Source organism: Oryctolagus cuniculus, chromosome 20, assembly GCF_964237555.1.
Source record: "Oryctolagus cuniculus chromosome 20, mOryCun1.1, whole genome shotgun sequence".
NCBI lineage: Eukaryota > Metazoa > Chordata > Mammalia > Lagomorpha > Leporidae > Oryctolagus > Oryctolagus cuniculus.
Window position 1 is genome coordinate 6971149 of NC_091451.1, and position 25703 is coordinate 6996851.

The 25703-nt window shown below is 44.5% G+C and overlaps 1 protein-coding gene across 5 annotated transcripts in view; it reads left to right on the plus strand.

Annotated features, from left to right (window-relative positions):
* The window catches only part of PPP2R5E (protein phosphatase 2 regulatory subunit B'epsilon), a 178066-nt gene that overhangs the window by 76454 nt on the left and 75909 nt on the right, over positions 1-25703 (plus strand). For all 5 annotated transcript variants that reach the window (XM_070065058.1, XM_070065059.1, XM_051826410.2 and 2 more), the window contains one exon: positions 19937-20133. In XM_070065058.1, coding sequence (XP_069921159.1) covers positions 19937-20133 — 197 coding nt within the window. Of the gene's footprint in view, positions 1-19936; positions 20134-25703 lie in introns of those variants that run through there.

Genomic DNA, 25703 nt, shown 5'->3' on the forward strand with positions numbered 1-25703 from the left:
GTGACAGAGAGAGGGAGAGACACGTAGAGATCGTCCATCACCCTAAACCTGTGCAATAGCTGTGATTGGGTCAGGCTGAAGCCAGGAGCTGAGAACTCCATCTGGATCTCTCATGTGGGTGAGGGGGACCCAAATACTTGGGCTGTCCTTTGCTGCCTGCCAGGTGCATTAGGAGGAAGCCAGTTAGGACTGGATCCTATGCATTCCAGTGCAGGGTGAAAGGCATCCTGGGCAGTGGCTTAGCTGGCCTGCCCCTGGGGATCTCCTTTGTACCAGTAGTCTCATCATTCCCCCAACCTTTGTCTTCCAATGCTCTTCTATCTAATGTGACCAAGAATCCTTTGTTTCCTCCTTCTAAATGTACCTCAGACTGTTTCTTTCTGATATTGATCTCTGGTGTTGTGAGGATTCAAGGAGTTAATGCATGAACATGGCTTAGAACAGTTGCTTGCCACAGAGTGAGTGCTTACTAAGTCTTTACTATTATTATATATGCCAGATGCGACTTGTTTTTTTTTTTTTTTCTTTTTTCGACAGGCAGAGTGGACAGTGAGAGAGAGAGACAGAGAGAAAGGTCTTCCTTTGCCGTTGGTTCACCCTCCAATGGCCGCCACGGCCAGTGCGCTGCTGCTGGCGCACTGCGCTGATCCGATGGCAGGAGCCAGGTGCTTTTCCTGGTCTCCCATGGGGTGCAGGCCCAAGGACCTGGGCCATCCTCCACTGCACTCCCTGGCTACAGCAGAGAGCTGGCCTGGAAGAGGGGCAACCGGGACAGAATCCGGCGCCCTGACCGGGACTAGAACCCGGTGTGCCGGTGCCGCAAGGCGGAGGATTAGCCTAGTGAGCTGCGGTGCCGGCTGCCAGATGCGACTTGGATGGGATACCTCACTCAGGACTTTCAAAGAGCTGTTTACTGTGAAACAGGAAATGGCTGCTCAGAGCATGGAGCATGCGTCTTTCTTCATACCTGGCCTGTCCTTGGTGACTGGTGTTTGTTTTGGCTTCTTCATGCTTTGACAATATCTTGTGACTTTACTTGCAGGGGTGAAGATCATGAAAGGGCCGTTTATCTGTAGGAGACGGGGATCTTTTCAGTAGAGGAAAATACTCTAGTGAGGATTGTGTAGACTGAGCTTCTCTCGGCTCAGTTGGGTCTAGGAACACTCTATAGGTATAAAGTATTGGGTCTCATTAGAAGTTGAAACCTACACATATTTAGTTGTGCTCTCGTTCCACAGAGAGTGAGGTGCATGCTTTCCCACATTTATGTAATGTGGGAATTTCTGGAATCTCGATGAATGTCATTCAGAAGGTCTCTTCTAGGCTGGCTACACTGGGCCATTTTGAAAGAAAGGTGGTCATCTGCCGGCGGTGCTGGACGTCTGCGTTCCGACTTCAGGGAGGGCAGGTAGGGCTCAGAAGCTCTTGCTTGGTCAGCTTTGTGACAGCAGGTGCATCGATGGTGCAAATAAGCGTGTTGTTCAGACTTTCAAATAAGGCATTTTCTCCTTTTTATCGAGGTGCTGTATTTATTTATTAGTTTTTAAAGATCTGTTGATAAAGGCTTGCCGTATGAGCCTATGAAAGTGGAATAGATGTGACGGAATGGGCTCCAAATAATGTGTTCATTTCATCCCTGAAATTCCATTCTTAAAATCAGGCTCTCGTGTGAGGCAGTGTTGTCATGATGAAGTTTTTGCGGTAGTGTACATGTGTTTCTTGTGGGGTGGGGGGACCCCTTTGCCAGCACATTATCGGGGCAAGGTCGTGAGCACAGGGTGTGGTTGTGGTGGGAATGCTGCGTGCGGTAGGGTTGGAGTGGGTTATGTAAGGGAGCTGTAGAGGCCTGTGAGGACAGAATCGGTGCTGTGCCGTAGACTCGTGTATTATCTGTCCAATGTGAGGAAGGCTTCCATTTTGGTCTAAAATCATAATTTCTGGTTCTGGGTAATGAAGCTTTTTTTTTCTGTACATTAGCTGTTGACCTATAATAATAATTTTTTGCAGCTTCAGTTTTGTAGCCACAGTTTTCTTGTATTTAAAATGAGAATATCAGTGCATGCCTGCAGGATTTTTGCCAGGCTTCAGTGAGGGGACCTATGGAAAGACCTTAGCTGGATATTCCCATGTCCTCTCCACATGCTCTTTTCTTTCCTGTCTCTCAATTTGGCCCATGAAATTTAGATAGTTTAATTGTATTTTTTCTCTTATTAGATATCTTGCTGATATTGCTTCCCTCTAAAATCGTTTTTGTAGGCAGTATCTGTCGCTCCCCCTCTTCGTGGAGGAACGACACAGGACCCTGCGCTGTTCTTTCGTCTGCTCGGCCCTCCCCGGGTTTGCTGCTGGTTCTTCCCGGGTTGGCTACTATCCCTTCCACCTCCGTGGAAGGGCAGTTCCCCCTGGCCACATTCCCCACTTCCGCGGGGGAGCGGCACACCGCCGGCCGGCTCTCTCGGGGGCTGCACAGGTGTTCCCCTTAGATGTTCCCCCCAGATGTTCCTGGTGAATGCCGTCTCTCTCCTCCTTTATAGTCCTCCTCCGCCAATCCTAACTCGGCTACCCACACGCCGAGTACGCTGCTCTCCTCCAATCAGGAGCAGCTCCTGCAGCTTGTCAAGTTGGTGAGAGGCAGCTGGGTAGAAGCTGTTGCCTCCTCTCCCAGCGCCATATTGTGGGAGAGCAGATGCATAGAATAAGTCTTAATTCCAGTAACTTAGTCTAGTCCGAGTTGCCCTCCACAAGTATCCTTGCTTTTTCATTTTCTACAGTATATGTTCTTATAATACTTTGTACCTGTTTGTAGCACAGGTTGTTTTATACTTATTTATATGGTCATTTAATTAGATACGCTCCCCATTTTGGGCTGTGGTCTGCAAGGCTCATGAAACCTGGGATCGTGTTTGGTTTTGCTCAGTGATGCGTATTTAAGGCCTTGACTAGTGCCTGTCATGTAGAAGGTGTTTTATAAGTATCTGTGGCATGAATGAATGATTATTAAGTTAAACATGGTAAACAGGGGATGTGTCCATGAAAAAAAATGTTTACAAAAGACTTAGAATCTTTACAACTGATTCAAAATAAACATTGACCTCCCACTAAAATAGCATAAAATACTAAACCACTTCTAAGTGTAAATGACTGTTGTGACCTTGGTTAGTATTTAGAGGTACCCATGTCTGTGACTGTGATAGTAATTTAAAATCCAGGCTGAAGGACAGAGCTGACCAGTGTTGCTTGCTTCTTTGTCTGCTTTGCGAACTGTGCGCTCACCTGGTTGCGTGGGAAGGAAGCTCTGGGGCTGTGCGAGAGCGGGCGTGTCCGGTTCTGGCAGTGCTTGCTGGCACTGTGGGACTCCTCCTGCATCTCTGTCAGGCGTGCTCAGCCTCACTGCCATTCATTCCTCCAAGTGCCGACTCTGCGCCCTCCAGGGTTCTGACACACTGCCTGCTGCACTTCCTGACAGCCGACTTACTTCACATCTTGAGTCAGCATCTCCGCTTGTCCTCTAATCAAATCATAACTTTATTTTGAAGTAATCTCCCTGGATTTTAGTAGGTCAGGCACAATATTACTTTTCCTAACATGGCTTACACAACTGGACGTGCAAAGAAGGGAGGAGAAGCCCATGTGAGCCATTCAGTTTAGATGGTGAGTTCGTGGTGGTTGTTGAAAGCTGACATTGGTGGAACATTTTCCATATTCAAGGCATTGTGTCCCGCAGTTTATGCATTATCCCATGAAAGCTCAGCTGTGATAGAGTTGCTCCCAGATCGTTCTGTGAGAGAGATGAATGCCCAGTCCCTGCAGTAACTCAGCAGCTGAAGTTTATTGGGCACCAGATGTGTTCCAGACGCTGCTCTGTGTTGGCGTTTTTATTCACTCACTTAATTCTTAGGTTGGGTCTGTTATTATGTCCTCATTTACAGGGGAGGAAATCAAGGCACAGGGTATCACCTGAGGTCTCCCAACTAGGAAGTGGCTAAGCCAGCCTTGGAATCCAGGTTATTGAACTCTGTAGCCCATTGTTACCCTGTGTCATGCAAAATTGCCTCCTGGTGTTCCTGGTGAGAACCTGGGCCCCTGATTTCCAACCTCAGGCAGCTGGAAGAATGCAGAACGGGTTTATATTTTATTGCCCAGGTTCCCAGAAATCTAATTCATTTGACATCATGAATGTTTCTGTGACATTTTTCTAGAATTAAAACTGGCAGGCTGGCGCCGTGGCTCACTAGGCTAATCCTCCGCCTGCGGTGCCCCGAGGTTCTAGTCCTGGTCAGGGTGCTGGATTCTGTCTTGGTTGCTCCTCTTCCAGTCCAGCTCTTTGCTGTGGCCCGGGAAGGCAGTGGAGGGTGGCCCAGGTCCTTGGGCCCTGCACCCACATGGGTGACCAGGATAAAGCACCTGGCTCCTGGCTTCGGATTGGTGCAGCGTGCTGGCTGTAGGAGCCATCTGGGGGGTGAACCAACGGAGGGAAGACTTCCCTCTCTCTCTCTCTCTCTTGCTCTCGCTGTCTAACTCTGCCTGTCAAAAAAAAAAAAAAAAAAAAAAGAATTGAAACTGACGTACTTTTGAGATAGTGAGCTTAGATGACCAGCTTAGTTTTAATTTTATTATACTTATTAAGGTCAATTATTATTTCTCATATCTGGTCTGGTTTCTTACATGGAAGATGCAGTTATGTCCAGAATATGTTTTCTGAACGGGAAAAGTACCAGAAAGAGAAAATGTTTGTACTGCTCAGTGTCAGGTTTAGCTAAGCTTTGGGACACACCATTGGACATGGAAGGCTACATTACATCAAGATTCATAGAGTCTGTGCATCAGTCGTGTGCATATCTTTAGGTTCAGTGAGTGCCTAACTTGAGAGACAGGTGTTTTGTGGACAGGAAACCAGCCGCAATGAAGAGAGTTACGTTTGAATATCTTAGCTGAAACCGGTATCAGATCTCAACTACCGAGTGTTTTAAAGTGCTTTTCTTTTTCTGAAAGCTTTCCAGACACATTCTTTGCCCATTATGTTACTTATATTACCATTCTCCAAGTTTTGATTTTGTAGTCATTGTGTACATACCTATTTACATAGATGAGCATAGTTTTTTCTTGTAATGCTTGAACAATACTGTTTTTATTAAGCCTAGGAAATAGGCTTTAAAGTGGATTTTAGTTTTCTTAGTAAGGTTTATAAAATTTGACCTCTGGATTTTCTCAGCTCTTACCTGTGGGCTTACGTTTGTGTTTAGTTTATTTTAATTGGTATTCTTTGTATGAAGCATGAAAGAGCTCCACAGTTGGGGGGCTACATGCACTACATCTTGTCATTGGATTTTATTGCTCAGATTATGACTAATTCTAAATGTACACTCCTCATTACTCTCAGGTCAGAGGCTCTTCCCCTGTACTGACTGGGTCCTGTGTCACAGGAGCTTAACTGCCCAGCTGAGATTCAGAAACGGCATCTCTGAGTTGGCATTTCAACATTGGATTGATTGTTCTTTTGTATAAAAATTCATTTGTCATGAAAATAGATAACTGATATCACAAAGTGAGTGATTCGTGACATGCTCACAACTGGGGTAAACAACATAAGTATATGCCAAATGATAGGACAGCCACATCATTTTTATACCCTGTACTGACATCCACAAATAAGAGAGAATGTGCCGTTCGTCTTTCTGAGTATGGCTTCTTTCATCTGGCAAGGTCATCTCCAGTTCCATCCGTTTGGTTGCAAATGTCAGGATTCAGATTTGTTTTAGTTTAGTGATGTCTGTGAGTGCTATCAGCTATAAGTTGTGAATTAACAGTGGGCTTAATTGCTGTTAATATGATATCCACCTTGTTATATATTAATGTTAGCCATCGCAAAACACACCAGACACTGGAGTAAGGGAAAGAGTTTATTGGGGAACACCCTACAGACCGGAGTGAAGGGGCGGCGAAGGAAAAAGAGAGAAAGAGAATATAAGAGAGAAACAGAGAGGAGAGGAGCTAGCAAGGAGAGAAGATAGAGCAGAGAAGAGGAGAGAGGAGAGCAGAGCCGAGAGAGAAGAACCAAGAGCCAAGAGAGCACGTGTTCAGGAATAGGCCCTTTTAAAACTTCGCCTGAGGGCGGGCAGGGAAGCAGGAGCAGCACATCCCATTAAGTGGGGGTGGAGCCTGGCTCAGGTAGCCGGGCCACGCGGTCACCTGGCCACAACTGCGCCAGTTTCCTAACACACCTATCGCATTTACTTTTAAACCTCAAATCATACAGTTAAAAAAGCTGCAGGTTTGCCTCATTCTGCTGCGATTCCTGCGGCTGTTAGTCCTAGAGAGCAAAAGGAAAGTAGATAGGCCATTTTTATCCCTGTGGATCTCTTGGGGAGGGCCCTCAGGAACTGAGATGCTTAAATAATGTGCTCTTTCATGGTCGTTTGTTTATGTTAGACCTGTCAGCGGGGTGTTAAGTGCTTGCTGAAAATCATTTTATTAATTTATTTCTTCACCTTGTCTTTTTGAAGACTTTTGTTGCTCATGTTTCTGAAATGGGCCTTCAGTGATGCTGGCTCTCAGGCATATCCTGGAGGTTGTTTCGTTAATTCTTTCTTACTGATTAGGATTTTATGAGTTGAAAGTCAAGTGCAGAAGACAAATTATGAGGGTTCTAAATAGATAGGCTTTGTCTAATTGATATTTGACATTACTAGAATACAATTTTTGCAGAAATTTAATGTTCCTAGAAATGCTTCAGTTTATTTAAATATATTTAAATATATTTTTTAAAAATGATTTTGAAAGTATGCCAAAAACAGTAAAAAATAACTGTTCCTAGACAAAACGTAGTTTTTAAAAAATCTTTAAAATTTTCATTTTATTTGAAAGACAGAGATCTTCCATTTGCTGGTTAACCCCTGAAATAAATGTCCCTAACAGCCTGGATTGTGTCAGGTTGCAGCCAGGAGCTAGGAACCCTATCCAGGTCTCCCAGTGGGTGGCAGGGACCCATGTACTTGAGCCATCATCTGATGCCTACCAGGGTGGGGCTGGAAATAGAAAGCAGAAAGAGTACTCAAGCCAGGCACTTGTGTAGGGGATAGGAGTGTCCCAAGTAACATTTTGCCTACTGCACCGAGCACCTGCACTCAGAAGGCAGTTTTAATAAGAGTTATAAAACAGGAAATTGATTCCATACAGTACGTTAGAGATACTGGATAAATGTTCTCAAATGAATAACTTTTTCTTTGAAAAGAACTTTCCAGGGGCTGGTGCTGTGGCACAGCAGGTTAAAGCCCTGGCCTGCAGCACCGGCATCCCATACAGATGCTGGTTTGAGTCCTGGCTGCTGCACTCTGATCCAGCTCTCTGCTGTTGTGCCTGGGAAGGCAGCAGAAGATGACCCAAGTGCTTGGGCCAGCACAGCCACATAGGAGACCCGGAAGAAGCTCCTGGCTTCTGTCTTTGGTCTGGCCAGACTCAGTCGTTGTGGCCATTTGGATAGTGAAACAGCAGATGAAATCTCTCTCTCTCTCTGTTTGTCTCTACCTATCTCTGTAACTCTACCTTCAAATAAATGAAATAAATTAAAAAAAGAAAAGAACTTTCCACCCTATAATAAGTGACTTTTCCTTTAATCCTTACCTAATTCTCAGTGAACTCCATTTTCTGAAATGACAGTTAAGGAAACTCACTCAGGGAGTCAGTAGCTTGCCTGGTGCCCTATAGTAGACAGAAAGCCATGATCCTTAGTTCCGGACCAGAGTCCTTGAACGCCCCTCAGGGCCGGGATGATCTGCAGACCCTATCCCTCACTCCTCTGTTCCTGCCGCCGCCCCCTTCCTTGCCAGCTCCAGCCGAATGCAGGGCTTCGCTGTCATGAGACCCCGCAGATGCTCCCTCCTGCCAGGGTGCTGTTGTGCTGCGTCCCTCTGCCGGGGGTGCTTCTTTCCCGGCGTACCGGCCCACCTTGGCTTCCTGAAATGCCTGCTCTTCTGGCATCTCCCAGGTGAACACTGTTCAGACTGTACTCTGCAGTCCCTGCAGTAGTCCTGCTTGCCTGGATGCTGTTGTCCTTCAGCACACACCAGGCACTATCCCTGATCGTCTTTCCTTGCTGCTGTTCGTCTCCTCCTGCATGATGGAATGTTCCAGATTGTGATGGCCTTCCTTGTGGAATCCTGGCGGTACCTGACATTCCATGGGTGTTCCATAAATGTTGGGTGTGGGCGTGAAGGCATGAATGAGTGCAAAGCCCAGACCCTTTGCACTGGGCTGTCCCGTATTCCACCTGGTGGTGATGGCTTGGCAAGCTCTTTATTGTAACTGTGCAAGGCATTTCCAGGTTATGCTGCTCATTGATGTGGTAGCTTCATCTTCTTTTTTTTTTTTCCCTCTGTTTTTCCTCACATCTTTGAATAGAAAACTTTCTGTTTATTTTTAAATATCAGCTGGATTTGTTATGAAGTGTTAGAAAAATAAGGCATACTTTTACTGGATATTTGTCGGGGGAGATAGTCCAGAAAAGCAAGGAACTGTGGATATTTTTTAGTTAGATTTTTAAAAAAAATTTTATTTGATTTGAAAGGCAGAAAGAAAAAGAGGACAGCACACATGTACATATATACACACACAGAAAGAGAGATCCTCCATCTGCTGGTTCAGACCCCAATGGCTGCAATAGCCCGGGCTGGGCCAGGCCAAAGCCAGGAGCCTGAAGCTCAGATGGGAACTCCCACGAGGGTGGCAGGGACCCAAGTACTTGAACTATCATCTGCTGCCTCCAGGGTGTGTATTGGAAGAACCTGGAATCAGGAGTGGAGCTGGGTCTTGAACTCAGACATTCTAGTACAGGATGTGGGCTCCGAAGGGGTGTCTTAACTGCTGTCCCTTTCGTTAGATTTTTTAAAAGTTAGATGTCCTTTCTTCTTTTTGTGTACATAAATGTATCATTAAAAACCATCCTAGTTTTTTATCTGCATTTGATGACTTGGCATTTACAATATACTAGGAAATATTTTATTTTATTAAATATGATAAGCTTTTCCTCTATTCAGTATAATTTTATTTTAAGAGAGTTAAAGTTCTATTTTAAAATTGAAAACATTGGGAAATGAGTCCTATTAAATACATAGGACTTAAGTAACATTTATTATATACTTACTGTATTCCAGAAACTCCTGCTAGGGACAGGGCTTTAAAAGAACACAGACAACACATGAGAGGCACTGACTCCCCCCACCGCACCCACCCCAAAGAAACCTTTTATTTAAGGGATACAGACTTCATGCATTTCATAAGTACAACTTTAGGAACATAGTGATTCTTCCCGTCTTATCCACACTCCCACCCCTCCCCCTCCTCCCACTCCCACTCCCACTCCCACTCCCACTCCCATTCTCTACTAAGATCCATTTTCAGTTAACTTTATACATAGAAGACCAACTCTGTACCAAGTGAAGAGTTCAACAGTTTGCACAGAAAAGCAAACTGTTCCTCAACAGTTGAGACAAGGGAGTTCAGTCATTGCATCTCGAAGTAATTTCAGTCATTGCATCTCAAAGATAATTTCACTTCTTCTTTCTATTTTTTAAAAACTTAATTAACTTTAAAGGAGCACCCAAGAATGACATCTTTTGCGAGCACTTAGACATAACTATAACTTATGAGACATATGAATATCTTCTATTTAATACATTAAAAAAATTAAGTCCTTGAGAATGAGTTTTATCACAATTAAGGAAGCACCTAAGAAAACAAGCAATGGAGTTGGACACTTAGGCATAACTAAAACTTATAAAACATACGAATATCCTCCACTTTATACACTAAAACAAAATAAATCTTTGAGAAAAAGTTTTACTGTTAACTCTCATAATCCAGGTCTTTAAAGACCGAGGTCCTGCATGGGAAGTTAGTGCACAGTGATTCCTGTTGTTGATTTAACAGTTGACACTCTTATTTATGACATCAGTGATCGCCGAGGCTCTTGACATGAGCTGCCTAGGCTATGGATCCTTTTGAATCCACAAACTCCGTCAGTATTTAGACAGGGCCGTAAGCAGAGTGAAAGTTCCCTCCTCCCTTCAGAGAAAAGTACATGCTTCTTTAATGACCACTTCTTTCCACTGCAGTCTCACCCACAGAGATCCTTCATGTAGGACATTTTTTTTTTTGCCTCAGTGTCTTGGCTTTCCATGCCTGAAATGCTCTCAAGGGCTTTTCAGCCAGGCCAGAATGCCTTCAGGGCTGAATCTGAAGTAAGAGGAGGCACTGATTTATAAAGACAAAGTCTCAGTATAGTGTGGCAAGTGCTTGGGTAGAGGTGTATATAGGTGTCACAGGGATCTTGCTTTGAACAGTTTTCCAGGGACTCCGTGGCTGCCCTCCCTCTCTGGCAGCAGAGCATGGGATTGTCTTCTCAGCTTGTATGTGATCTGAAGGCACCTAGAGTTAGTAGAAACACTGAAACAAAGAAATAATGTGGGGGCTGGTGCTGTGATGTAGCAGGAAAAGCCACTGCCTGCAGTGCCAGCATCCTATTTGGGCGCCGGGTTCTAGTCCTGTTTGCTTCATTCGGATCCAGCTCTCTCTGTGTAACTCTGACTTACAAATGAATAGATAAATCTAAAAAAAAAAAAAAAAAAAAAAAAGAAAGAAAGAAAGAAAGAATGTGGCTCAGGAATTCTGAAATCCAAGCCTGTGGAAAAGTTGTTTGTTACTGGTTAGGCAAAGTAAAAAAGAGACAAAAAGGAAAGGCTAGGGGAGATAACACCTTTGTGTGTGTGTGTGTGTGTGTGTGTGTGTGTAGGATTTCCAAATTCTGTTGCTCCCCTCCCCCCCAAGATTTATTTATTTGAAAGGCAGAGTTAGAGAGAGAGTGAAGGAGAGAGAGAGAACTCTTCCAGCTGTTGGTTCACTTCCTGAATGGGTAAGATGGCTGGGGATGGGTTAAGCCAAAGCCAGGAGCCTGAAACTCCATCCAGGTCTCCCATGTGCGTGCATGGGCTCAAGCACTTGAGCCATCTTCTGCTGGCTTCCCAGCTACATTAGCAGGGAGCTGGGTCAGAAACAGCAGTCTGGGCTTGAACTGGTTGGTGCTCATGTGGGCTGCCAGCACCCAGGTGGCAGCTTACTCTCTCTATCACAACGCCGGCCCCACATTCTGTTTTTTAAAGAAAGATAGGTTATCTTTTATTGAGAGATTGTCCTTTCTGTTAAAATGTTCTTTCCTGTTTATGAGATTACAGTCAAATTAAATGGTGGCTAGCTCTCAAAAACTGTCTTCTAATAATTTTTTTTTTTTAATTATTAGAGAGGTAGAGAGCGAGCGAGCTACCCTCCCCTGGTTACTTCACAGATTCCTTCAACAGCGAGGGCTATGCAGGCCCAAGCTGAGAACAAGGGACACAATGCAGGTCTCCCATGTGGGTGGCGGGAACCCAGTTACTCGAGCAGCCAGTGTTGCCTGCAGGAGTCTGCAGTGGTGGAAGCTGGAGCCAGGAATCCGAACGAAGCACGCTGAAGTGGGATGTGGTCTTCTCAACTGTCCCCCTCAACCCTTGCTCCTAGGGCTTTCATGTTGTTTCCTTTTGCTTCTGTTTTTAAAATGCCTTTACCTGGAAAAAGATCGCCTACCTGCTCTTTTTTGGGGGAGGGGGAGTAGGGGATATGGGTACGTAAAATCCTCGAAACAGGGACCCTGCAGCCTGGATACTGAGGAATACTGTCTGTTTCTTGCAGCCCTGTGTTTGGTATAGCCTAGCAAACTCTAGGAATTCCTTGTAGAAATGAGGCCCTGCTCTCTTTGCTCCTGGAAAGAAGCCCTTAGGAAATGAATTAATAATAGAGACGTTGACAGTGCCAGTCAGAAAGGTTTCGGGAGCTTCTGTCCTGTGGTGAGCTTGGTGGCAGCAAAGTCATTTACACCTATAATTAGGGGTGGATCAATTTTTAAATATTTAATTTCTTGTGCTGACAAGTTGCAGTGTCTGTTTTGGCATTAGAAGATAGAACATGAGAGATAGCTAATGAAGTGTTGGAAACAGAAATACGTGTCAGAAGAGTGTGTGTGTGTGTGTGCATGCGTGTGTGTTTCCCCTCTGTTTATTCTGGTTGAACACAGGGTCAGAATAATGGGAAAGCTCTGAATCAGCGAGGCTGCCGAGGCTGCATTAGTCTGCATTAGTGACCTTTGGGCTTTGCTGATGCGTCAGAGAGCACAGGTTTGTTAGCTGTTAGGAAAGGGAGACCGGTGAGCTCCATCAGAGTATATTAGTAAGTACATGTTGACTGTCTAAGCTGAGAAGATAATTAAATATTATTATTTAAAGCTTTATCATTATGCTGCCGAAGAATTTTTTTAAAGTGGGTTTTGATCTGTTTAACAAAAATTAATTTATTTGAGAGAGAAAAGAGCTTCTGTCAGATAGCTCACTCCCTAAATGCCCACAGTGGCTGAGCTTGAGCCGCAGCCAGGAGCTGGCAAAGAGTTCAGTTCAGGGCTCCCGTGTGGGTGGCAGGAACCTAACCACCTGGACTGTCACGGCTGCCTCCCATGGTCGGGTGTAGCAGGAAGCTGGGGTCAGGATCCAGATCTGGGAATTGGACCCAGGGATCCCTTAACTGTTAGGTAAAACGCTGGCTCCCCTTCTAGCCGTACACAAACAAAATACCTCAGTTCATTACTGTTGCTTGTAGTTACGCTGCTGTGCGGAAGAACACCAAAACTTCCTCCTGTTTAACCGTAACTTAGCGCCTGTTAGTTAACTGTCCTACGTCCCTCCCTCGCTGCTTCCCTTCCTCTGTCCCGGCCTCTGATATCTACCCTTCGACTCTCACCTGTGAGATCAACTTAAAAACTTGTTTATTTTCATTTTATTTAAGAGAGAGAAAAACAAAGAATCACACACACACAATCTTCCATGTACTGGTTTACTCCTCACATGCCCGCAGTAGTCGAGGCTGGGCTGGACCAAAGCCAGCACCCAGAACTCAGTCTTGGTCTCCCATGTTGGCGGCAGAGACCTGGGTATTTGTGCCATCGTTGCTGCCTCCTAGGCTGTGCATTGGCAGGAAGCTGGATTGGAAGTGGAGTAGCTGGGACTTGAACCAGGTTCTCTATTGTGGGATGCAGGTGTTTTACCTGGCATCTTCACCTCTGGACCAAATGCCTGCTCTGAGATCAACTTATTTTTAAAAAATATTTATTTGTGTGAAAAGCAGAGGGATAGAGAGAGGGAGAGAAATCTTCCGTCTGCTGGTTCACTCCTGAAATGGCTGGTGCTTCTCTTTGCTGCTTTCTGAGACAGCTTTGCAGGGGTCTGGATTGGAAGTGGTGTAGATGGGGCTGGACTGGCACTCTGATATGGGAGGCCAGAATTGTAAGTGGGCAGCTTAACCCTTGGTGCCATAGTGTGGGCCCCGATGTTTTTAGATTCCACATATGGGTGAGATCGTGCTGTACTTGTGTTTCTGTGCCTGGGGCTTATTTTGTTCAACATAGTGATTCCACTTCCATCCATGTCATAGCAGTTGATGATGGGATTTCATCTTTTTACGGCTGAACGGTATTCCACTGTGTATTTCTCCGTGTAGTACGCTGTACCTCCATTGTTTTCCCCAGTGGCGAGAGTAAGTTATGTTCTCACCCACAATGTGCCGAGGGTTCTCTTTTCTCCATATCTTTGTATCAGCACATGTTTTCTTTTGCCTTGGTAACAGGCATTTTAAGAGTTGCGAGGTATCAGGAGTTCTCTCTCTGTGTTTTTAATGTGCACTTCCCTGATGCTTAGTGATGCTAAGTGTTCCTTCTTATAGCCGTTAGCTGGATTGTTTAATTTTTTTGTATTAACCACGTGTCATGTGCGTGTTATTTGCAGATGTTTCTCCCATTCTGCAGACTGTCTCGTCACTCTGTTGATTGTTTCCTTTGCTGTGCAGAAGTTTTTTAGTTTGGTGAAATCCCATTTGTCTATTTTTGCCTTACCTTACTGTGCTTTTGGGAACTGACCCTTCCCTCCTCCAATTCCTGGAAACACTGGAATATGAGTAGTGACCACTCTGAGGAGTTCTGGGGGTCAGCAGGCATAATGTGTGTCAGGAGCGTAGCACAGTGCTCTCCAGTGGTAATGTTCATTATCGCCCACGTTCTTTTTACCTAGCGTTTCAGTGCTGTTGGCTTTTCTGCATTTCAGTTGTTTGCTGTTTGATTAATACCCACACCTTGGTCTCACCCTCTTGATACCATTGTAGGTTTGCTAGCCATTCTGTGAAGCCTGTTTTGAATCCATCCTGTCCAGCTCTCTGCTGTGGCCCGGGAGTGCAGTGGAGGATGGCCCAGGTGCTTGGGCCCTGCACCCCATGGGAGACCAGGAGAAGTACCTGGCTCCTGGCTTTGGATCAGCGCAGTATGCCGGCCGCAGTGGCCATTGGAGGGTGAACCAACGGCAAAGGAAGACCTTTCTCTCTGTCTCTCTCACTGTCCACTCTGCCTGCCCCCCCCCCCAAAAGAAAAGAAAATGTGCTAATCATAAGCGAAGTGTCTTTCAAGCCTCCTGATAGATTGGAAAGAGCCCTGAAAGCAGCAAATATACTTTGACTTATTTATACCCAAGGCCAAGAAGAAACACTTTCACTGTTATAGATGTTTCTAGGGTCCTTCCCCAGCTTGGAGCCTGAAAGCTTTCACTGCCAGCTTTAAGTAAACTGAGAGAGGAGGAATTTCAAAGGTTGAAGGGGATGAAGGAAGGATTTTAAAGTTCTTCCTTTAAAGACCGTGGTTTTCACACACACACACACACACACACACACACCCGGCATTAGAATCACCTGAGGCACTTTCATAGACTACAGACACCCAGGCATGGAAGCCCCACAGCACAGCATGGCTGCCACCGCCACCGCCACTGCCACCGCCACTGCCACCGCCACCGCCACTGCCACCGCCAGTTTTAAATCCACCGCTCTGAGCACAGCAATAAAGTGATTAGCATGGGCAGTGCTTCTTACATACTTTAGCTGATGGGTTAGTTTATTATTTGCTTATGCACTTCAAAGTGTCTTCTATAATCACTGTACTGTGCTCAACTGTTTCATAGGACATAAAATCTAATTTTTATAATTTGATTTCATCGTAAAGGTTTATGGTTATCTCCTTGTTTTGATAAAATGTTGGTTACATCTATGATTTATTGGGTGTTAAAAGCCATTCCTAATGGAAAGATAGTTCCACTAATAAAATGGGATTTCTTTTTTGGTTTCCTGAAATATATATGCTATATAAAAAGGGAATGCTGCCCGTATCTGTATTCCCAAGTAAAATTAGTAGAAAAGATTTGAATGGACCATGTGGTGGGCAATTAGGCAGTTCACCACATGTGCGAGTGCAGCTTCCTTTAGTCTTTGAAGACTGGATTTACCTCGTATTTTAAGGTTTTTCTTAATTTTCTGTAGGCTGACTCATACCTCGTGGCAGTTAGCTTCTCGTGGATTTAGTTGATGTTTCTGGAGGGTTGTTTGTGAGGGACTGTTCACATAGGTGGTGGGGGTGGCACAGTCAGGAAGGTTCTCAGGGACCAGGAGGTCACTGTGCTCCTCTTGTCGCCTCCTCGCTGTCCTTGTGAGAGCCGGAGAAGTGGACGTAGAGCTGAGTGAAAACTAGTTCATTTGGAAGGATTTTAGCTCAGATCTTTTTTTATTTTATTTTATTTTTATTTTTATTTTTTTTTACAGGCAGAGTGGATAGCGGCCGGTGCACCACGCTGATCCGAAGGCAGGAGCCAGGTGCTTCTCCTGGTCTCCCATGGGGTGCAGGGCTTAAGGACTTGGGCCATCCTCCACTGCCTTCCCAGGCCACAGCAGAGAGCTGGCCTGGAAGAGGGGCAACCGGGACAGAATCCGGCGCCCCGACCGGGACTAGAACCCGGTGTGCTGGCGCCGCTAGGTGGAGGATTAGCCTAGTGAGCCGCGGCGCCGGCCTCAGATCTTTTGTATAGGAATATAAGTATAATTTATAAACATCCATTGAATAATAGTATAAATATTGTATAATTCATAACATTATAAAAATACAATGTTAAATATTAAATGATCATATATAATTAAGTGTTATTCAGTAGATGTTCAAATAATGTCATAGCTCAGTTTCCAATGCAAACATGAATATTGTATAAAATATTTATTCACTGTATTTGTCTACCCAGGTGTATTTTCTTTAAAGATTTTATTTATTTGTTTATTTGAGAGTAGAGTTACAGACAGTGAGAGGGAGAGACACAGAGAAAGGTCTTCCAATCTGCTGGTTCACTCCCCAGATGGCCGCAATGGCCAGCGCTGAGCCGGTCTGAAGCCAGGAGCCAGGAGCTTGTGCCTAGCTGTGGGGTGGAATCAGGCGTTCCCTCCGTGGAGCACACTCACACCAGATGCCCGAGTCGCGCTAATGACCTTCACAGCGCTACAGAAGCACGCATCGATTCCTCGTTACTTCCGGTTATGGCTCCGGGAGGCCCCCTCCCTGGGGCAGGGCTGGTGCGGGCTGCAGGTTTCCATCGGAACATCCAGGACAGCATCACCCGCTGCCTGCTGTGCTTTGGGATTTGAAGATAGTTGGTACTGTCTTTCCTAATCTCCATGTGTTTCAAATGTTTATAGTTTAGTTTTTCTTCGACTGTAAGTTTTGCTTCAGATGTGTTCAGATTTTCAGGTATCTGAATTAGGAGGCGAGTGATTGAGTTGTTTAGTGTTACTGCTTTGTGGTCAAAATGTACTCACTGTATGATCTTTGTTTTGTCATTTATGGGCTTTTCTTTGTAGCCTAGTTCCCGATCCTTTTATAAATGTTTCTTTAAAGAGGATTTTTGGATCTGCTTCTGGGACTGGTTCCATAGACACTGAACCTCTCTTAACGTCGTTGAAAGTTTCTGGACTGCTCAGACGATGTGTCTTCACTGGGTGATCCTACCTTCTCACTCCACATCCTACTGGGACAGGGCACACAGCCAAGGGGCTTGGCAGTGTGGGGCAGTCGAGGGCCAGCCATCAGAAGAAGGGCCCCTTACCTGCAGAGTTGGTGCTTGGGTCCTCCTTGAGTGTGAATGAGCTTTTTTTTTTTTTTTTTTTTTTTTTTTTTTAATATTTTCTGTAAAGGAATGGCCTATTTAAGGGAATGCTGTCCCTTCTTTTTATGTTGGTTTTGACTGCTTTTCTCAGCTTAATGGAGGGAAGTCATTTTAGAAGAATGTAGTCTGTAAGAAGGGGATGAAGCGTGGCTTTTGCTGTCTGTGAATCTTTGGGCATGGGTTAGAGGCGAGGTAGGGAAGAGGTTCTTCATGTTGCGTTAGGAATGGGCACACCAGGGCTGGATTGGCTCATTTCTCTCTGCTTTTCTCTCCTCTGCTGTCTTTGCACACACCCTGATTTCTGGAGTGCAGTGTTACTCTGGCCCTTCACTGTTTGAGTGGTGGTGAAGAATCTGGGCTGGGGAGCCAGCCTGCTTGGGTTTGAATCCTGTCTCCCCTGCTTATAGCTTTGTGACTTGGGCAAGTCACTGAACCTCTCTGTCTCACTATTGAAATGGAGGTAGCACCTACTACATGAGGGTTTTAGTAGGGATTAAATGGATATGATCATTATACATGCTTAGAATAGTTCCTAAGAAGTATACCCAGTATGGTCAGTAAATAGAAACACTTACTGTCACTCCCTCAGCTGCTGGATGGCTTGCTTCACATTTGTCTCTGACATCCATTTGCATAAATTAGGAGTGAATTTCAAGTGCAGAACATTAAAATAATGGTCTAAATGGGTCTTTTTATTTGACAAATACATGAATCTCTTGAGTGTTATTTTGGTGACCATACATGCTGTTTTCAGAGAAAAGGCTATCATTTTATAGATGTTTTCATAATTTATGTATGCTGAGTTAAGCAGTTCTTCATGTAAGATGGTCTGGCTTTTTGGCTTTAAGTTACTGTATCAAAAATTTGATAATTAAAATTTCCCTTGAAGCTTTTAACCTTGAACTAATAATACTTTAATATGATTTTTCTTGTTCTTTTGCAGCATCACAAGTCTGATTCAGCTTTTGGGGTGTGGGGTCTGATTCAGAACTCAGAAGATCTCACTGATTCCCCGTGATGGTCCTGTGCATGCATTAGACATGGTTAAAGATACACTGTCATGTTCACAAGCATGGTTTTGTTCATTGTTTCAAATACTAAAGCAAGTAGAGTCCCAAGAGAAAGCTTGGTCTAATTCAGTTTAGTCCTTATAGTCTAAGGCTACATGCCTTAAAATGGATTAAATTGGGGTGTATAGGATAAGATAGATATCACACTGAAAACTAAATTCTGAACTATTTGACAATGAGACACTTTAGACTGCTTAATAATTTCTAAGTTTACAACTTGTTTTTGCCAAGAGTAGCAAATTTGCTGTCAATGCCTTCAAAAATGTTGACTGTTTTTTGTCCCCTAATATCTGGTAGAGAAATTCTGTCCTCTCCCATCCAGGCTCACCTTGACAGTACTTGTGAGAGGTTACTTGTTACTCCGTGGATCATGTGTGTAAGGAGGGGCGGGGGAGTGTGGAGAGGAGACGCTGTGAATACGAGGCAGGCCCTCACACTCCTCTGCTATGGCTGCTGGTGGCTGGCAGGTGGGTGCTGTGTGGTGTTCCAGTGCCTGCCACGGAGCAGGTGGCTGGTGCTGTGAGGTGGCTTCTAGTAAAGCATTTACTAGAAGGCTGGGAACTGAGAGCAATTGCAAGTGACTGGCCAATTGCTGTTAAAGTCCTTCTGGGGTAGTACCCCGGGAACGTGGGAGTGCGGTTAGAGACCTGGGCGTTGTGCCCAGCTCCATAACTCTTTCATTGTGGGCCCTCAATTATTGTCTCTCTCTCTCTCTATTTTTTTTTTTTTTTTTTTTTTTTGAAAACCAGGAGAATAATAATGCCACCTGCCTGCTTTGGAAGGGTGTTCTGAGGATTAATGAGTTAAGCACCTTAGATGAAGGCAGAGCCTACTGTGGTCATAATTTCATTGTCTCTCCAGGAAAGCTCCAGTTTGGGGAATAAAGTGGTGGGAAGGAGGGATGAAGAGAGTGGGCTGCGGCAGCTTAGTTTGTGTATTTCAGGTCCAACTGTAGACCGCATTCCTTTCCAGCAGGAGAATTTTAACTAACCTAAACTTTCTGTGTATTCTTTTAGAAATTACTCCAAGCCACATGTCTGACCTGCTGTTTGTGGGCAAAAGAACAGATGTCTATTCTGAGAGCATATTAATAAAGATGTTTGTGGTTTTCTTTCACCGTAAAGGAAGCAAATAGGTCTACAGACAGCATAGATTTAAATGGAGCTTGCTCTCCTTCCCCCACCACTGATAATGCTCTTTTGGAGAGAGTTGGTATTGTTTTATTTTGTTGATTTTTCAAGTTTGACAAAGAAACTTCTTAGAGATCAAACCAAACCAAACAAAAATATCAACATACAGCAATTGCTTCAAATACCAAACATGTCAGCATGAAATTAAAATGAATCAACTGACATTTCTGCTTTGAAATATTTTAGTAAAACTAATTTAAACCAGCCGTGAAAGCTTCTGGCTTCACCTTATAAGGGGAAGTTTGACCTTTTTCAGTGTTTTGGATTTCAAGGTATTGACATTGGGTTGTTTTTGGTTAAAATTTGCTTCTACCTTCTAAGGGCTGTTGGGATTTGGGGAATCTGGGATTGAAGCATTGCAAACGCAGGCTGTGGTGTTGGTACAACGTAGCTATCAAAGACAAGGTCTCTACAAGTCATGGCTATGGTATCCCTCCCACCCATGTGTAACTGTTAACAAGAACGCTGTTGTCATGTGAATTCTTATTTTTTTTTGAGCTTGCTTTTGAAATAACTTTCACAGAGAATTCCTGTTACCGAGAAATTGATGACAGACTTACACCATTTCCTTTTTTTTTCTTAGACGTTCCATCCTCAGAGCAGCCTGAACTGTTCCTAAAGAAACTTCAGCAGTGCTGTGTCATTTTTGACTTCATGGACACGCTATCTGATCTTAAAATGAAAGAATACAAGCGCTCCACTCTTAATGAACTGGTGGACTACATTACAATAAGCAGAGGCTGTTTGACAGAGCAGACTTACCCTGAAGTAGTTAGAATGGTGAGTTTCTTGTTTTCGCCGCGGACACCCTTAAGCTACCTCCATAGCGACTCACAGGTGTATTTATTGCAGAGTGAGGTCACCTCCACAAATGAGAGCCAACCTTCTGAGAGCTAAGCCGAAGTAGTCGGCACAGTACTAGAATTGGAAGAGCATGATTTCATGAGAATGAAATCCAGAACTTTTCCACTACCACAGTATTGAAGGAATCAATGACTTCAAGGAATGAAGCCAAGATTGCGAGAGTATGATTGGATTTCTGGCTTTGGAGAAGGAAAAGACGCAGGAGAATCACCAGGAATTTTAGATGTGTGTTTGAAAAATGTTCAAGCCTGTTGGATGTCTTGATTTTTTTCCCCTCCCTATTCATTTTGGTATTAGAAATGGCTTTACGCTTAATAAAACTGTGACTTGCTGATTCTAGTTAGGACCTCTCTTGGCTCTACAGCTAATCCTTCTCTTTATAATCTCCTGGAAATCATGGGTGATGCCTTTTATGATTTCGGAACAGCGGCTTACACTTTGTGTGGTCATTAGGAATTATGAGAAGAAACATAATTAGCATAATATGAGGAATTATGTTCTTATGTGTCAACAAATTATATTGGTTTTTCAAAAGCGGAGCCAAAATGTGATTTTCTGTTGATGTTTGGGGGAGGGTTGCCTTCCTTGGCACCCTAGAAGATCTTGGGTGTAGAGTGCATGCCATTGGTGGGAGGGCCAGAGTGGGAGGAGCTGGTCGCTGGATCGATGAATTAAGCTGCAGCGAACCCAAGGGGTCACTGCCTCATTGGCAGCCCACTGGGAACGCTGGCACACTCGGCTGGGCATCTATGTAGCTTTTCTATTTCGTTCTTACCATTTGTATTCAGCAAATGCAGAGAAGACACATTTGTGATGGAGTGTGTGTGGTTCAGATGTGGGAAGGGGCTTGCATCATCTCAGCTTGAGAAACTGGCCGTTGTGTGAAGGTCCAGTGTATTCCTCAGTTCCATTGGATTTGTTGTGGATCTACCGGAAACTGCTGCTAGAGTGCTTTGTGTTTTAACCATCACCATTGTGGCTCCAAGCAGTGCTCGTTTGCCTGACTGGGCATTGGGCAGTGTCTCGCGATGTTGCTGGTCGTCATAACCAGGTGTGGAAGGAGGGTGCCTCCACCATCCTGTGGGTAGAGTCCAGGTGTGCTGCTGAATGTCCTAGAAGGCACAGGACGACTGCCACAACAAAGGATTTCTGGCCTCAGATGTCGCTAGTGCTGCTATTGAGGAACACCTGGCTCTTGAGTTTGCATGGTGTCTAAAATTCTGAACCTGTTATTGCGAGGGTTTGCTTTTGTCGCCCTGCGTTCTATAGAGTACAGTCCCTTGGTTTTAGCTTACCTCTGTCCCCACCCAACAGATGCACCTTCTCCTTATAACTTTATATATGGATTACTTATTTATCTGTTTTGAAAGGCAGAGCCACAGAGACAGGGAGAGACAGAGAAAGATCTCTAAATGACTGTCACAGCCAGGGCTGACCAAGGTGAAGCCAGGAGTCAGGAACTCCACCCTGGTCTCCCACATGGGTGGCAGAGCCCCAAGTGTTCAGACCATCTTCTGCCACCTTCACCAGGTATATTAGGTGGAGGCTGGACAGGAAGTAGAGCAGCTGGGATTTGAACCAGCGCTCTCATATGGGATACTGGCATCCTAAGCAGTGGCTTAACCTGCTGCACAGAAATGCTTATTCTGCTTTCCTGTATCTTCTCATGGACGGTTTATGACTATATGAGCATCTTTAGGCATATAGGTATTTTTTTTTGTAAACACACAAATGGTGGCGTGCTATAAACATTTTCTGTACCTTACATTTTTCATTTAACAATATGTATGTTAGTATCTATAAAGCTGTCTCATTCCTTTTTTACAGCTATGTAATGTTTCATTATATGAATGTTGAATATCTCTGTATATATATCAGTTTGCTCTGTGAGGGCATCTGTAGATGGTTTGTTTATTTTTAAATACTTTATTTCTCAGTTTCAGGGTCATGAGGAAACTGAGGGGAAGACTGTAGATTTCTCTGTCTTCCTGTCCCCACACATGCACGGCCCTGATTATTAGTACCCCTCACCAGAGTGGTTCCTTTGTCATGGTCCATGAGTCTACTCAGACACACCACTCTGCCAAAATCCATGGTTTACATGAGGGTTCATGCTTGGTGTTGTACATTCTGTAGTTCTGGACAAATGTACAATGACAGGTATCCACCAGTATCTCACAGAGTATTGTCACTAGAAGTACTTTGTATTATTCCACGTCTTCATTGCCCTGGACCCCACCCCCAGCCTCCCGACGACCGCTGATCTTTGTGCTGTCTACAGAGTTTTGCTATTTCTAGCATGTCATACAGTTGCAGGCTGGCATCTTTTACTTAATAACATAAATTGGAGACTCCTCCACATATTTTCCCAGCTTGAGAGCTCGTCTGCTTTTAGTGTGTTGAATAGTATTCCATCGTCGGGGTGTACCAGTGTATCTGTTTACCTGCTGAAAGCCATCTTGTTTGCTTCCAAGTTTGGGCGGTTAGTACAGCTGCCGTAAACATCCCTATGCAGGTGTTTGCGTGGACACTAGTTTTCCACCTGGTATAGTAACGACTCCCAAACTGTCCTCCCACATGGCCCTGCCATTTGCTTTCCTACCAACAGTGGATGAGAGCTTTTGGAGTTGGTTTGTTTTGTGATGGCCCTTTTCCCTCTGTCTCTGACCTCCATGGATCCCCTGCCACATTCTAATTTCATTTTCCCACCAAGGGCTGGCTTAAAGTGCTGCTCTATTTCCTGGGGAAAGGGGCGGCGGGGGTGGAGGTGGTGCTTGATGGAGGGGAGGCCCAGGGCTCGCTCTCTCCTGTCTTCAGTTCCTCTGCTTCTTGAGGACCACCCTTTTGGAGTTTGTTTTCTGCTTTTTATCCGTTTGCACATCTGTCTGATTATCCCTCTCGTGGGGGAACTGGGGCCGGCACATCCGTCTTGGCTCTGCAAATGTCTGCTGGCACGTGCATGCTTGAGGTTGTTGAGGAAGTGCACGGACTCTCTCGTTTCATTTATTTGAAAGGCTGAGTTAGAGGCAGGGACACACACACACACACAGAAATGAATTCCCTCTTAAAATGTATACATTTCAGGTGTTCAGATTGGGACTAGGACATTGGATTAGGTTCTAGTTTTAATCCTAGCATTTAGCCAAATCCAGAAATTCTTTCTTTATTTTAAAAAACAGATTTGTTTATTATTTAAAAGAGTTACAGAGAAAGAGACAGAGTGAGAGAGGGGAGAAGATATTCTGTCATTTTTTTCTTCATGTGTGTAGAAGCACTTTATTATATATTTGAAAGTTTTGTGTCTTCTTACTGAATTATTATTGTTAAATGTCCTTTATTGCTAATAATACTCTTTGTCTTGAAGCCTACTTTATTTTATGTTACCTTGTCCACATTTATCTTCTTTTTTAAAAAAAGATTTATTTGAAAGTCAGAGTTAGAGAAAGAGAGTCATCTTCCATCTGCTGGGCTACTCCCGAAGTGGCTGAACCAGACTGAAGTCAGGAGTTTCACCTGGGTCTCCCATGGGATTGGCGGGGATCCAAGGACTCGGACCATCTTCCGCTGCTTTTTCCAGGTCATTAGCAGAGAGTTGGATTGGAAGTGGGAGCAGCTGGAATTCACCCGTATCTGAATTGCCAAAAGGGGCTTTCTAAAAAGGCCTTTTGGGGGCTTTCTAAAGGTTGGGGATATGTATAAAGCTCTAAGAATGGTCCCCAACACATGGTAAATCCTCAAATATTGTATTTTGATGATTTTGTTATTAGATGCTTGATTTTCAGTCATTGGTAGAACCTACAGCTCCTGTCTATGGACTTGATATGCTCTATCAGCTAGATATGTTGTGATTCTAAATTCCTTTTTTTTTTAAAGATTTATTTTATTTATTTGAAAGAGAGTTACAGAGAGAGAGGTCTTCCATCTGCTGATTCACTCCCCAGATGGCCTCAACGGCTGGAGCTGCGCTGATCTGAAGCCAGGAGCTTCTTCCAGGTCTCCCACATGGGTGCAGGCCATAGCAGACAGCTGGATCGGAAGTGGAGCAGCTGGGTCTTGAACTGGCACCCATATGGGATGCTGGTGCTTCATACCAGGGCTGATTCTAAATTCTTTAACTCCAGTAAACAAACAAACAAATAAAATCAACTCACTATCCCTGGGGTTGGTGTTGTGGCCTAATGGGTAAAGCTGCCGCCTACAACACCAGCATCCCGTACGGGCGCTTGTTTGTGTCCGGGCTGCTCTACTTCCAATCTAGGCCCTTGCTTATAGCCTGGGAAAAGCAGCAGAGGATGGCCCAAGTGTTTGGGCCTCTGCTGCCTACATGGGAGACCCAGATGCAGCTCCTACGTCCTGGCTTTGGCCTGGCCCTCACTGGCCATTGTAGCTATCTAGAGAGTGGACCAGTGGATGGAAAATATCTCTCTCTCTCTCTCTCTCTCTGTCTCTGTCTCTATCTCTATCTCTCGCTTTCTATAACTCTGACTTTCAAATACATAAAGGAATGTTAAAAAAAAAGTTACTACCCCACCTACTACTCTTACTCTTGTTACTATACAACAGCAGCACTAGGAGTTATTGATGAAATGGTAATACTTTTGAAGAAATATCAATGAAGTAATAGCTGGATTTACAAGTCAGAATGAGTAATGACTTGGGGTATGCTATCCGCATTAGTACCCAGAGTCCTTGATCCACCCTGATGTATTTTGAGAGTTGTTTTTTGTGTTTTGATCCACATTGTGCTTTGAGAGTTGGTGGGGGAAGAAAAAGAGAAGAGAGGAAAGTGATCTACATGTGTGGAAACTCGTGTGTGTGTGTGTATGTGTGTGTGTGTGTGTTTAATCTATTTGAAACTACAGAGAGACGTAGAACCAGAGAGAGAGAGGTCTTCCATTCCGCTGGTTCACTCCCCCAGATGACCGCAACAGTTAGAGCTGAACTGATCTGAAGCCAGGAGACAGCAGCTTCTTCCAGGTCTCCTGTGCGGGTGCAGAGGCCCAGGGAGTTGGCCCATCCTCCACTGCCTTCCCAGGCCATAGCAGAGAGCCGGATCAGAAGTGGAGCAGCCGGGACTAGAACCCGTGCCCACATGGGATGCTGGCACTGCAGGCCAGGGCTTTAACCCACTGCGCCACAGCGCTGGCCCCGGAAACCATTTTTAACATTTAAGTGAAGTCTGGGTGCCACTGCAGAGTGGTAGAATTAATAAAGAAAGCTGTTACATGTAAACAAAATAGCATGTAACAAACTTTAGAGGAGTAGTGTGGGACAGCGGAAAGAGCCCCAGAGAGAGAATATGGAAGCCACTGTTCTCGTTTCTCTTCTGCCTAACTAGTGGTGAGATCTTAGCTACGTAATTTCTTCTCTAAGCCTTGATTTCTACATTCAGAAATGGAGGGAGCTGCTGATGCTGTCTCACATCCTCTGTCTTTGAAAACTAACCACTCTTTGATCATCAAAGTGTAAGAAAAGTGTAGAAATTT